This window comes from Garra rufa, chromosome 11 (assembly GCF_049309525.1).
Source record: "Garra rufa chromosome 11, GarRuf1.0, whole genome shotgun sequence".
NCBI classification, from domain to species: Eukaryota; Metazoa; Chordata; class Actinopteri; order Cypriniformes; family Cyprinidae; genus Garra; species Garra rufa.
In genome coordinates, this window is record NC_133371.1 from 36,927,343 (window position 1) to 36,942,295 (window position 14,953).

A 14,953-nucleotide genomic window follows, 5' to 3' on the forward strand; every position below is an offset into this window, starting at 1 on the left:
TTGAGAATCATCCCTAAACAATGTATGGTGGTATGAAAAAAATGTTTTGCCTTTTTGATGTCTTCATGCCATTTAATTTTTTAGACATTTTTTTAAAGGACATAGAATAAAATATCATTTTTAAAAAATGCTAATTTTCCATTTTTTCTTACGATCTAAACAATGTAATGGCATGAAAAAAATACGCAAAAAAAATCGCAAATCTTTTTTTTTTTTCTGGCTCTCAGGAGGACAGAAATATTTCTTAAAACTGCCTAATTAAAATAAACTATAAAACGATAATCCAGTGTATTATTATGCAATATTTTTATTTGTAATTTCGTTCCCATATTTTTCATGACCAAGACGTTTTTTAATTCTCTTGGTGAAAAAAGAACTTTTATTATGAAACACAAAACGCTCTTCCTGGGAACGTCACGCAGCGTCACTAACCTGCCAGATTGTTTTTCTGCATTGTGCGCTGCTCTGCCACAGACAACTGATTATGAGCAGGTGAAGTTTCAGCGAGTATCAAGAACAAGTTTATTTCAGGTACACCGGAGTGAGTTTGCGTGATTTAAAGCTGTAGTTCTGTTTATACAAGACAAGCAAGACCCATTTTGTTGTTGTTGTTGTGTTAACAGATCATCTGTCTGTCTGTCCCAACAGCATGTCAGAACCTAGAACAGCTGGAGCTGATGCTGGATCAGTGGTGTCTGACCCTCAACATTCCCAAAAGCTGCTAAGGATCCTGCAGTGTTTAAGACAAGAGGAATGTTTTCAAGATGCAGTGCTGGTTTTGGATGGTGAAGAGATTCCTGTTCAGAAAAACATTCTGGCTGCTGCAAGTCCTTACATCAGGTATGAGAATACGCTTCAAACTAGGGTACATTTGCATGAAACTGGATCAGATCGGCAGAGCTGGTATGTTTGCTCAGACATGTAACAGACCCTTGAGCAATGTGTCATACGGGTGTGCCAAACAGCCCCACCTTGCCTGTTGCTCGGGTCAGTTAAAGGAATAGTTCACCCAAAAAAAGGAAAATCATATACACACCCTCATGTGAACTACTGTATCAGCTCATGAGACTTCTGCCGGACAAAAATGAGAGATTTTTAAAGAATGTCCTTGTCAGTCTTTTCTATGCCTTGGCAATGACTTATGATTGAAAGCCTTAGAAAGGAAACCAAATTACTGCAGAAGAGTTTAAATGAATTTATGGATGCTCGGATATTCAATTAATAAACTAAAACTAAAACCACTAAAAATCATTACATTAAAAAAAAACATTAACTGAAATAAAATAAAATCTAAAGTTAAACGTGTTTTATTTGACCTAGTTTACAAAGAAACATTTCTCCATTTCATTTAGTTTAAGTAGTAAAATAACTATAACTAAACTAAAGCTTAAAAACTAAAAACATTCAAATTTAAACTAAAATTAAAATGAAAACAGAAATAAAATCTCATTCAAAACATAAACACTACCAGTCAAAAGTTTTTCAAAATATTGTCTTTTGCTCACCAAGCCTGCATTTATTTGATCCAAAATACAAAAGCAGTCAAATTTTGAAATATTTTTACTAGGGGTGGGAAAAAAAATCGATATTGCAATATATTGTTGTGCTCTCTGTCGCAATAAATAATCGATACACTAACGGCCAATATCGATATTTTATTACAACACAAATGATTAATTTACCCGTCGTCAGTGTCACTGTCACTACCCAATATCTACCATTCTGTTTGCGGGGGGCGCTGTTCGAGTAAATAGGCGTAAAGTGGCGGAAGCAGCGGCCAGTGAAGAACACAAGTTATCTTACAACATCAGAGAAGAAGCGCAGAAAAAAAGAGAAGTGAGAAGAATGGCGGAAGATAACGAAAAACAAATCAAAGACGCACCCGCTAGTTGAGCATGCTGATCAGTTACGCCTGTTTCACACATACTCCGTCTGCAGTGCTTATGCGTTGAGTATTTTTCCGCACCCATGTTAACGGATTAGAGCGTTCACACTGCACGCGGTTGCTGTGCAAGTGCATTGAATAATACGTTGTTTATTATACGTTGAGTTTAAACGTGAATGTATCTAGAATTGTATTAGTGTACAGTGATAAAAGAGTATCACAATGCTGAAAAAGTACGTTTGTATTTGAAATCAAAATAACAGATAAATGGTGTGTCTGTGGTAAACAGCCGCGGATCAGGAACGGACTGCAAACGTGTCCTGTGTGAAAGCAAAATGAGTCCGTGCTGCTTCTGCATCGCATACGTAACGCACACGGACTGCATACGCACTGCAGACGGACTATGTGTGAAACACGCGTTAGTGTTCCTCAAGAAGAATATGCCTTGATGAGACCACTGTCCAGGTTAACATAAAGCACTTTACAGTAACTTACTACTGACGTTTCAGTATCATGGTTTACACATGTTAGTTAATGTTCATGTTGTTTTTTAATGTTCAGGCACTTTTATCTGTCTAGCTGTACAGTGTTTACATTTAAGACCAGGAGGCAGTGAGTTATTATGCAAATGCATATTTCTTTGCACAGTGTTGGAAATGTTGGCATTAATAAATGCATAAAATTTCCTTATTATGGGTATTTTTTTCTTTTTCAGTCACATATATCGTGATATATCGTTGGTGAAATTTCTTCCAATATATTGAATATCGTAGATATCGTGAATCGCGATATTATCGATATCGTGGGCCACATATCGCCACAGAATTGAATCGTGAGTTACCTGTATCGTCCCACCCCTAATTTTTACTATTTAAAATAACTGTTTTTCTATTTGAATATATTTTCAAATGTAATTAATTCCTGTGATCAAAGCTAAATTGTCAGCATCATTACTTCAGACTTCAGTGTCACATGATCCTTCAAAAATAATTCCAATATGCTGATTGGCTGTTCAAGAAACATTTATTATTAAAAATATTATTATCTATATTTAAAACTGTTGAGTACATTTTTAATAAATGTCAAATAAAATATAAAGGTTTTGTTTTTTTTGTTTTGGAATTATATAAATTAATGCTTTTATTTAGCAAGGATGCTTTAAATGAATCAAAAGTGATGATAAAGACATTTATAATGTTACAAAAGATTTCTACTCAGATAAATGCTGTAGTTCTGAACTTTTTATTCATCAAAGAAACCTGCAAAAATTCCACTCAGCTGTTTTCAACATAATAATAAAAATAATAAATAAATAATGCAGCAAATCAGAATATTAGAATGATTTCTGAAGGATCATGTGACTGGAGTAATGATGCTTAAAATTCAGCTTTGAAATCACAGGAATAAATTACATTTTAAAATATATTCAAATAGAAAACAGTCATTTTAAATAGTAAAAATATTTAACATTTTTACTGTTTTCTGCTGTACTTCGGATCAAATAAATGCAGGCTTGGTGAGCAGAAGAGACTTCTTTAAAAAAAAAAAAAAAACATTAAAAAACTTTTGACTGGTAGTGTATAAACAAAAACTATATAAACGCCTGTGTATAACTATAAGATTCATAATCTATTTGATTAATGGATTGTTCTTGTGAAGCAAATATTTTTTTAAAGAAACAGTTGATGCAAATCTACCGAATCAAGTATCAGACAGGATTGTTTTGCAAATTCAGTCCACTGATTCGATTATCTGGTGTCTCACTAAAGTTCGCTGATAACTCAATAATTCCACAGTTCTTAAACCTCTTTCATGCTTAATATTCAGGTTTTCACAGTAGGCATGTTATCACACATCTTAATCCAAGCTTACTTGATGCAATGAAAGAAGTGGATGAGCTGGAAACATTATATCAAGGCTCTTTTGCCCTTATTGGCTCAAGTGCTTGTAGAGAAAGTCCAGCATTTTTTCGTCACCTGAGGATTCTGTTACAAAAGTAACACAGAAAAGAAATGGTATGCAAATGGTATTCTAATGTAAAAGCCCTGACCACCAAACAAATCCTTGCACATCTTGAATCAGCTGATACTGAAAATAACAAATTAGTAGAACCTTTGTAGTGCTTTGTAGTCCTTTTATTAGCTCCACAGTGAATGCAAACTCATGTTTCCAGGACCAAATTAAATTACAACCCACCAAAGGAGGATGGATCTGTATACAAAATCGAGTTGCAAGGAATCGCTGTCACAATCATGAGGCAGATATTGGACTACATTTTCAGTGGGCAGGTAATTATACTAACAAATACTATTTAAAAAGGTTTCCCATAACATTTATATGAGAGTTTTCAGGCCCAGAAATGAACAAATATTTTTCAAAATATATATAAAAATGTTTTTTTGTTTTTTTTTGTAATCATTATCCATTACAATTAATTTCATTATAATCAATTATAATTACAAAAGTTGGAAAGGCTATGAAAAAGTACACTGCCAGTCAAAAGTTTTTGTTTAGTTTTTTTTTTAACCAAGTCTGCATTTATTTTTTTTAAGTACAGCAAAAACAGTAATATTTTGAAATATTTTTACTATTTAAAATAACTGTTTTCTATTTAAATATATTTTAAAATGTAATTTATTCCTGTGATTTTAAAGCTGATTTTTTTGCACCATGACTCCAGTTACATGATCCTTCAGAAATCATTCTAATATTCTGATTTGCTTCTCAAAAACATTTATTATTATTATTATTAGTATTAGTATTAGTATTATTATGTAGCAAACAGCTGAGTAGATTTTTTTTTTTTTTTTTGATGAATAGAAAGTTCAGAAGAACAGCATTTATCTGAAATGGAAATCGTTTGTAATATTATAAATGACTTTATCATCACTTTTGATCAATTTAAAGCTTCCTTGCTAAATAAAAGTATTAATTTCTATAATTTCTTTCCCCAAAAAATAAATAAATTATACTGACTCAAAGCTTTTGAATGGTATAGTGTGTAATGTTACAAAAGCTTTTAATTTCATATAAATGCTGATCTTTGGATCTTTCTATTCATCAAAGAATCCTGAAAACAAATGTACTGTTGCTGTTTTAAATATTGATAATAATACTAAAATGTCTCTTGAACAACAAATCAGCATATTAGTATGATTTCTGAAGGATCATGTTACACTGAAGCCTGGAGTAATGATGCTGAAAATTTAACTTTAATCACAGAAATAAATTACATTTTAAAACATATTCAAATAGAAAGCAGTTATTTTAAATAGTGAAAATATTTCACAATATTACAGACTTTGCTGTATTTTGGATCAAATAAATGCAGGCTTGGTGGGCAGAAGAGTCTTCTTTAAAAAAAGATTAAAAAAAGATTAAAAACTGTTCAAAAACTTTTGACTGGTAGTGTAATAGAAATTCATTGATCAAAATGCATGAATTATGAATGTGGGTCACAAACTATTGGGTTTCCTTTGTCATATCTACAAAGGAACGTCCAACAAAACTCTTTGGCACTCTTGATTCATAGATTACTCTGAGTGAAGACACCATCCAGGATGTGGTCCAGGCTGCTGATCTTCTGCTCCTCACTGATCTCAAATCTCTGTGCTGTCAGTTCCTGGAGAGCTGCATCACTGCAGAGAACTGCATCGGTATCCGGGTCTTCTCTTTGCATTACTGCCTGCACCATGTCTACCACGTGGCCACCGAGTACCTGCAGACGCATTTTCGAGACGTGGCTAATACGGAGGAGTTCCTGGAACAGCCGCCCGATCGCCTGTGTGAACTGCTGTCCATAGAGAAGCTCAACGTGGGGAATGAAAAGCATGTTCTGGAGGCCGTGGTCCGCTGGATCGCACATGACACTGAAGCTCGGAGAGTGAGTGGAACAAGTGTTTTAGAAAGGTTTCATATGCACAGGCGTTGAAAAACTTCACTTATATTCATAATTATTTCATATAGGGTTACTATTGTTAATCAAAACAAACCATAAAAAACATTTTATTTGCTTGAAATTAGATTTACTGAAATTAAACGTTTACTAAAAATTTAAATAAAATGTAAAAAAAAAAATAAAGTAAACTTTTTACAAATTTTCATCTAGTATCATTTTTGTTTTTATCTAATTTGAAAAAATTATAATAGTATATATTTAAATTAAATAAATAAAGAAATATTGCTGTTCAAAAGTTTGGGGTCAGTCAGATTTTGAAAATGTTATAAAAAGAGTCTTGAAATAAAATAAACGTTGATTGAAAGTAAAATAAAATGTAAAAAAAAATGCAAACTTTTTTTTTTTAATTTCAGCTAGTCTCATTTTTATTTTGTTTAACTTAAAAATAATTCAGACGTAACTAAAACAAGTAACTTAAAATTACTAAAAAGTAATAAAAATAGCAAAAACATCAAAATTACTAAAACTTTCAAATTAATGTTAGAACAGAAAATATAAAAATAAAATCTAATTCCAAATATTAGCAAAAAATTACAATATATTTTCAAATTAAATAAATAATGCTGTTCAAAAGTTTAGGGTCAGTCAGATTTTGAAAAATGTTATAAAAATCTCTTAAAATACAATGAACTTTGACTAAAAGTAAAATGAAATATAAAAAATAAACTTTGTAAATTTCATCTAGTCTCGTTTTTGTTTTGTTTAATTTAGAGTAATAAAATAACTAAAACCAAACTAAAACAAATAACTAAAAACTACAAAAAAACTATAGCTGTCTCAATGGCAAAAACAACAAAATGACTAAAACTTAAAAATAAAATCTAATTCAAAATATTAAAAAAGTTCAAAATAGTATGTATTCAAATGAAATAAATACTACTGTTCAAAAGTTATATTTTGAAAATGTAATAAAAAGGCTCTTACGCTTACCAAGGCTGATTTTTATTAAATCAAAATCAGTACAAAACAGTAATATGGTGATGTATTATTACAATTTTAAATACATTTTTGAATAGAATGTTCAAAGAACATAATTGTTTACTCTGTCACTTGATTATTCATCATCCTTGCAGATTAAAACTATTAATGTCTTTCAAATCAAAACTTACTGACTCCAAACTTTTGAATTGTGTGTTATTTATTAATATTAATTAGAGCTGATATTTACATAAGTCCTTTTTAAATAGGATACCTTTCTTCCAGGTCCACATGAAAGAGGTGATGTCTGCCGTGTGGGTTCAGGGCCTGGATCAGAGCTACCTCCAGGAGCAGATGCTCGGAGACTCCCTGATGAGGGAAGTGATACGGAATTGTTGTATGGAGTCTCTGGGAGGAGCAATGCAGCAGGGGGAGGCGCTGCTCGCTGCGTTTAAACCCCGCGGCTACTCCGAGTGTATCGTCACTGTAGGTGGTGAGGAGAGGATGTGAGTATAAACGTGCAATATAAAACGAACTAGATTTTACTGTTTTTTTATGTTGCGCTGAATTCCTGTGTGTTTCAAATGCAGCTCGCGGAGGCCCACGCCATCAGCGCGATGTATGTGTCCACTTTACGACCGAAACAGACAGCTCTGGATCGAACTGAAGCCAATGAACGAGAGGCGTGTTGGCCACGGGGTTGTGTCAGCAGGTTTGTACCGTCTCGTCATTGTTTTGATGCGGATTGTTTTTAACATTTAATAATAAAAAACATTTTTATAACAAATCAGCATGTTAAAATGATTTCTGAAGGATCATGTGACAAAGAGTGGAGTACTGATGCTGAAAATTCAGTTTTGCTTCAAAGGAATAATTGTAAAAATGTAAAATATACACTTCCAGTCAAAAGTTTTTGAACAGTAAGATTTTTAATGTTTTCAAAGAAGTGTCTTCTGCTCACCAACCTGCATTTATCTGACCCAAAGTACACCATAAACATTTGAAATATTTGAAATATTTTTACTATTTAAAATAACTGTTTACTATTTTAATATATTTTAAAATGTAATTTATTTTTGTTTAATTTCAAGCTGAATTTTTGCATCATGACTCCAGTCACATGATCCTTCAGAAATCATTCTAATATTCTGATTTGCTGCTCAAAAAACATTCATTGTTGTTGTTGTTGTTGTTGTTGTTGTTTTTTTTGATGAATAGAAAGTTCAGAAGAACAGCATTTATCTGAAATAAAAATATTTTGTAATATTATAAATGAATTTATCATCTCTTTTGACCAAAAACCGTACAATTTTGAACCATTTTTACTATTTAAAATATAAAAATAAAATCTTTTAGCGAAAAATTACAATAATATATATTCTGTGTAAATAAATATTGCTTTTCAAAAGTTTGGGATTAATACGATTTTGAAAATGTTATAAATGAAATAAAATATAGAAAGTAAAATAAATGGTAAAAAACAAAAGTAAATACTGATTTTCAAAAGTTTTAGGGTCAGTTAAATAAAAAAATGTTAAAAGAAGTCTCTTGAAATAAAATAAACTGACTAAAATAAAAATATATATATTTTAGCTAGTTTCATTTGTATTTTGTTTAACTTGAAGTACTAACGTAACTAAAACTAAACTAAAAATGACAAAAACCTATAGGCGTATTTTTTGAAGCAATAAATTGCAAAAACACTTTCAAATTAATGTTAAGACAGAATAAAATAAAATCTAATAAAACATAAAACATTTATTTGATCCTGAGTACAGCAAAAACTACAATTTTGAAATATTTTTACTATTTAAAACAACTGCTTTCTATTTGAATATATTATCAAATGTAATTTATTTCTGTGATCAAAGCTACATTTTCAGCATCATTGCTCTAGCCTTCAGTGTCACATGATTCTTCAGAAATCATTCTAATATGCTGATTTGCTGTTCAAGAAATAACAGGAATGAATAACTCTTTTAAATAAATTCAAATAGAAAACAGTTATTTTAAATAGTAAAAATATTTAAAAATTGTACTGTTTTTACTGTACTTTGGATCAGATCAATTCTGGCTTGGTGAGCAAAAGAGACTTTTTAAAAAAAACAAAAGTCATACTGTTCAAAAACTTTTGGCTGGTAGTGTACTTAAAAAGAAAACAAGTTTTTTAAATTGTAATAATATCAAATCAAATGATTGCCATTTTGATGAGCATAAGAGACTTTTTTTAGAAACTCTGGCCTTTTAATTTTCAGCCATTTGGTTTATACAAATGAAAGAAAATCCATAACTTAAAATTGTCTTGACTCAATCCACTATTTGGAAAGCATGTGGTCTGGAAAAGATGTAGAACCATGTCCTGTCTTAAGTTTAGTACGTCCACAGCAATATAAATCCATTATATGCTCTCCTGAGCAATTTCAAAAATCGTTTGAATCTTTTAATGGATTTAAATGGATTAATCTACATATAACTCTTATGAAATCAATTACAGTCTGACTTGTTTCTCACAGTTCATCCTGAGGATTATTGGGATTTCTGTGTACTATTATTTAATGACTAAACTGTAATAGGCTTGCCACGATAGACGGTGTTGACGGTGTTACCGGTTTTAAGACGCAACACCGGTGACATCACTTTTCCACCGTGACACCGTCTCCACATTGTTTTTTTTTTTTTAAGTATTCGTTTTTTTCTTAAATATTTATTTGAATTGAATGGAAAATATCATTCTAAATAATTTACTTAAGACGAGAGCATGCACTATAATTAAAAACTGAACATAGCTACAATGCGTCATATTTCATTTATCACGTGAGGAGTTCACGAGTTCGCGCTTACATATAATAAACACATATAAGTCAATAAACGTAAAAGTTAAGCGTGTTTGGCGTGCTGTACGGGAGAGAGCTCCGAGCTTGGTAATCATTCCCGAGCCCGGGGCACTCCCCCTGCCCAGGGAGAGGGGCCCAAGCTCGGCATTCGGCCCGAACCCAATAAGCGCTCCCCCGAGCTGATGGTGAGGAGACGGACGATGGCGGACGATTTAGTGTCAAAAAGCAATGCAAAAGCACCTGTTTGGCAATATTTTTGGTTCAATTTTTTTTTTGTAGTTTCGTTGTCGTCCATTCAAACAATTGACGCCGAATGGCCAATTCCCGCAAAACTGAAAGTAAAAGTATAATACGCACGCATTTATAAGCTATTTAAAAACAGAAAAAAAGAGGAAACTCCCACCCCCACGGTGATACCGGTATTACCGGTGTTGTCACATGCCGATTAACCGGTGCGGAAATTTCCTCATCGTCACAACCCTAAACTGTAATTAACTGATAATCTGTCTGTCCAATCAGAGGGATACCTGTTTGCAATTGGAGGAATGAATGAAAACAAAACTGTCTTGAGCAGTGGAGAAAAATATGACCCAGAAACAAACACCTGGACCCAAATCCCAGCAATGATGCAGGTATACCTCTTTCCTCACAGTACATAATGTCATTATTGACTAGTTGGTGTTAGAATGACTGAAATTTTAAACAAAATGTACATGCAAATTGAGAATGAAGGCTTCATATTACACTAGCAGTCAAAAGTTCTTGCACAGTAAGATTTTAATGTTTTGAGAGAAGTCTCTTCCGTTCACCAAACCTGCATTTATTTGATCCAAAGTACAGTAACATTGAAATATTTTTACTATTTATAATAACTGTTTTTATTTAATTATATTTTTAAATGTGATTTATTCCTGTGATTTCAAAGCTGAATTTTTAGCGTCATTACTCCAGTCACACGTTCCTTCAGAAATCATTCTAATATTCTGATTTGCTGCTCAAAAAACATATATTATTAATGTTGAAAACATCTTTTTCAGGTTTCTTTGATGAATATAAAGTTCAGAAGAACAGCATTTATCTGAAATAGAATTTTTTTTAAACATTATAAATGTCTTAATCACTTTTGATAAATTTTAAGCATCCTTGCTAATAAAATTAATTTCTATAATTTCTTTAAAAAAAAATATATATATATATATATATATATATATATATATATATATATATATATATATATATATATACATACATACATACATACTGACTCCAAGCTTTTAAATGGAATATTTCAGACAAAAGCTGATCTTTGGTTCTTTCGATTCATCAAAGAATCCTGAAAAAAATTTACTCGACTGTTTTAAATATTAATGATTATAATAATAAAAATGTTTCTTGGTCTCTTGAACAATAAATCAGCATATTAGAATGGTTTCTAGTAAAAACAAAATCATAATTTGCTGATTTTGCTGTACTTTGGATCAAATAAATGCAGGCTTGGTGAGCAGAAGAGACTTCTTTAAAACATTAAACATTACTTACTGTTCAAAAAATTTTGACTGGTGGTGTATATTTCTGAACTCTGAAGCTTTGTGAATTGCATAAGTGATTAAAAAACAGCGGGACAATATAAAATTAATAATAATAAATCTTTTTAATTGTAAAAACAATATGTTTTACCTTTTTGAAACATATTTAAATACAGAAGGCTATGTTATCATTAAAATCTATTTCTTTGTTGAAAATTTATGATAAATTGTGATTTTTATTTTTTGCAGTTAGTCGCTTTGAATAAAAACCTGCCAAGTGAATGAATGTAAATGGAGAAATTTGAATAGGAATGCTACTGTTGGACTAACATTAACTAAATTAACCATCATAACCGTTTATTAAAGCAATTTAAATATATGAATCAATAACCAATTTGGTATAAAGCACCTTGTTTATTGATTTTAATTCATGAAAGTGATAGATAGTGTATAATCTCCTCCTATATAATACAGTTCTTACATAACCCACCAGGTGTCAGTATTGTAATGTTATATTTTCTTGTGTCTCTCCAGGCCAGACAGCACTTTGCTATTGCAGAGTTGGATGGCATGATCTATGTCTTAGGTGGAGAGAACGAAGACACTGAGGTCCTCCTCACGATGGAGGTATTTGACCCCCATTGCAACGTTTGGCGAACGCAACCAAAAATGACCACAGTGCGCAAGGTAAGGTTAAGCTCCTTTTTTTGTACAAATCAGCACACTTTCATTGCAAAACTCATGTTTTTCTCACTTGTTTCTCTATTCTTCAGTTCGGTTGCTGTGCCACCATGAAAAAGAAACTGTATGTGATGGGCGGAGGATCCTTTGGGAAGATTTACGACTCTGCAGAATGCTATGACCCCAAAACCCAGCAGTGGACAACAGTCTGTCCTCTTAAGGAAAGAAGGTACAGTGTGTAAATGGACTTTCATTCATTTAGCAGATGATTCTTTTCAAAGCAATCAATAAGTTAAATAAATAGTTCACCCAAAAATAAAGATTTGCTGAAAACTTTCTCAGTCTGAAGGCCATCCAAAATGTAGACGAGTTGAAATGTAGCATTACATCTCTTGCTCACTAATGGATTCTCTGCAGTGAATGGGTGCCGTCAGAATGAGAGTCCAAACAGCCGATACATACATCTTAATAATCAAAAAATAATGTACATAATTCACAAATTGTGTGTTTTTAACAAACAAATCTATTATTAAGACATTTTGAATGTCAAACCATACCTTCTGGCTAAAATATGAAATTCTATTTATAATAATGCTTTCTCAATTGAAAAAGTCATCTTGTCTGAATCAGGAGAGAAATATGCACATACTGTATTAATCACTGTTTACAAGCGTAGAACAGTTCAAAACTGTTAGAAAGAAATTTGTTTTTGGATTTTGATAAAAGGAGGATGAATTTTCTTACTGAAGCATGCATTTTATGGATTATGAACTCAAATTTTTTACCAGAATTGCTGGTTTAAAGATAAACGCCTTATTGATGGATTTATTTCGTAGAAATACACAGCTTTTCATTTCACTAGACATTAAATGATGGACTAAAGTGGATCATTGTAATGTTTTTATCCGCTGTTTGGACTCTCATTCTGACGGCACCCATTCACTGCAGTGCATCCATTGGTGAGCAAGTGATGTAATGCCAAATTTTTCCAATTCTAATTTGTTTCTTCCAATGAAGAAACAAACTCATCTACATTTTGGATGGCCTGAGAGTGAGTACGTTTTTAGCAAATCTGTTTTGAGTGAACTATTTCTTTAAAAACACTTTTTGTCTTAAAAAAATTAAACAAAGAGTTTGCAGTGGAGAAACACAGACTGTACAGCCAACATTTTGTGTAAGGATCTATATCTTTATATAACATTGGAAAAATGTGTCAGTGTGCCTTTGCAATTTGTTTCATAACATTTTAACTTCAAAAGACGGTGACGTAATATTATTACATTTAGGTAACCAGGTTTTCACTGAATAGGTGTGAAAGAGGTTACATTATTATGTGATAATGGGACACGGCAGAACGTCATTCAGCATAACTCATCCCCCATGCATTCAAACCACAAACACTGGATGATCAAAACGCTATGCTCTTTGTAGATGTGAATTTAGTGAATGTTTTTTCACATCCCGCGTATGACGCAGAGAAACGTCAAAGTTAGACAGATTACATTTTAAGGCAAAGGCAGCACATCTTCAACAGCTATGAGAACTGAGACACACCCTCCGATCTGTGATATCTTACAGATGTGTAGTTAGAACAATTGTAGTCAAGGGACCTATCAGTCTAGCCCATGTAACTGGAAACAATTGATCACCATCTGGAGGAACATAAATAGTCATTTTTCTTTGTGTTCTTGTCTTGTTTGGAGTATAATTTTGTTCACAGTTCTGTTACACAATATAATGAGCTGCCTGGCTGCCCTACTGCCTTCTAAGGCAGCATCCTAACCACCATGAAGCTTCATAAGTAACTGATTTGAGACACTCTGCATTGGCACTAACTACTGACGCAATACAGATAGCACTTCGCACAGAAGACTTAACTCCTCGCAATTGACCCTTCATGTAGACCCATCCCCTTCGTTACTGCTGGCAAACTATGGCGCTCTCATGGCAAAGAGTAAAAAATACATCACGGAGCAAAGAGGAAATTGACAACGTGTCAACAGACAAAACAGAGCAGGTTACTTTTGATATAAAACAAAGTCTCTGCTTTTAAATTTAGTCTTTTTTTTTTTTTTTTAATTCAAACAAATACAGTTCTGTGGCTCTTCAATGTGTCATGACAGAGCACTGTAGCGCCTCAGTTCAAGCGGCACATGAACCGGTCATCTCTTCCTCTTTACTAGTTAAATTAAATAAATATGTATGAACATCAGAAGGTATCTTGTTTCAACCGTGAAAAGACGTCTATACACACCATTTTTCAAGTTTAAGTCCATCAACATTAATCTACTCTCTGGTCTGGTTTGTGGTTTGTTTGTTGGACAAAAATAGCAGATTCTGCGTTATGATTGGTCATATCAACTGTCAGGCAAACTTCCTATAGAGCCGTATTAGTAAAGAGAAGTACAGTGTTGGATTTTAATGTTGTTTAACAACAGCGATTGTTCAGCTGATTTTCTGATTTAAAAAAAACTTTTAATAGACAAAAGATGCCATAAAATAGTTTTGATCTATATATGTTACAAAAGAAATCATTAAAAATTGTGAATTACACTACCAGTCAAAAGTTTTTGAACAGTAAGATTTCCATTCTCTTCACCAAGCTCGAATTTTTTTATCCAAAGTACAGCAAAACAGTAAAATTTTGAATATTTTTAAAATAAATGTTTTCTATTTGAATATATTTTAAAATGTAATTTATTCCTGTGATCAAAGCTAAATTTTCAGCATCATTACTCCAGTCCTCAGTGTCACATGACCCTTCAGAAATCATTCTAATCTGCTAATTTGCTGTTCAAGAAACATAATTTTAATAAATAAAAAGCTTTTGTCACATTACATACTATACTATTTAAAAGCTTGGAGTCAATATATTTTTTTTGGGGGGGGGGGGGTTATAGAAATTCATACTTAGCAATGATGCTTTAAATTGATAAAGTGATGATAAAGACATTTTATAATGATACAAATGATTATTACTATTTCAGATAAATGATGTTCTTCTGAACTTTCTATTCATCAAAGAAACTTGAAAAAATTCTACTCAGCTGTTTTCAACATAATCAAAATAATAAATGTTTTTTAAGCAGCAAATCTATATACTCAAATGATTTCTGAAGGATCATGTGACTGGAGTAATGATGCTAAAAAT

The 14,953-nt window shown here is 32.1% G+C and overlaps 1 protein-coding gene across 1 annotated transcript in view; it reads left to right on the forward strand.

Annotated features, from left to right (window-relative positions):
• Positions 1-472: 472 nt before the first annotated feature.
• LOC141345341 (gigaxonin-like) overlaps positions 473-14,953 on the forward strand; it is a 41,626-nt gene continuing 27,145 nt past the window's right edge. The window contains exons 1-9 of the mRNA XM_073850202.1: positions 473-531; positions 649-840; positions 4,059-4,173; positions 5,418-5,768; positions 7,047-7,267; positions 7,352-7,473; positions 10,115-10,227; positions 11,656-11,808; positions 11,895-12,031. Coding sequence (XP_073706303.1) covers positions 650-840; positions 4,059-4,173; positions 5,418-5,768; positions 7,047-7,267; positions 7,352-7,473; positions 10,115-10,227; positions 11,656-11,808; positions 11,895-12,031 — 1,403 coding nt within the window. The 5' untranslated portion in view covers positions 473-531; position 649. The remainder of the gene's footprint in view (positions 532-648; positions 841-4,058; positions 4,174-5,417; positions 5,769-7,046; positions 7,268-7,351; positions 7,474-10,114; positions 10,228-11,655; positions 11,809-11,894; positions 12,032-14,953) is intronic.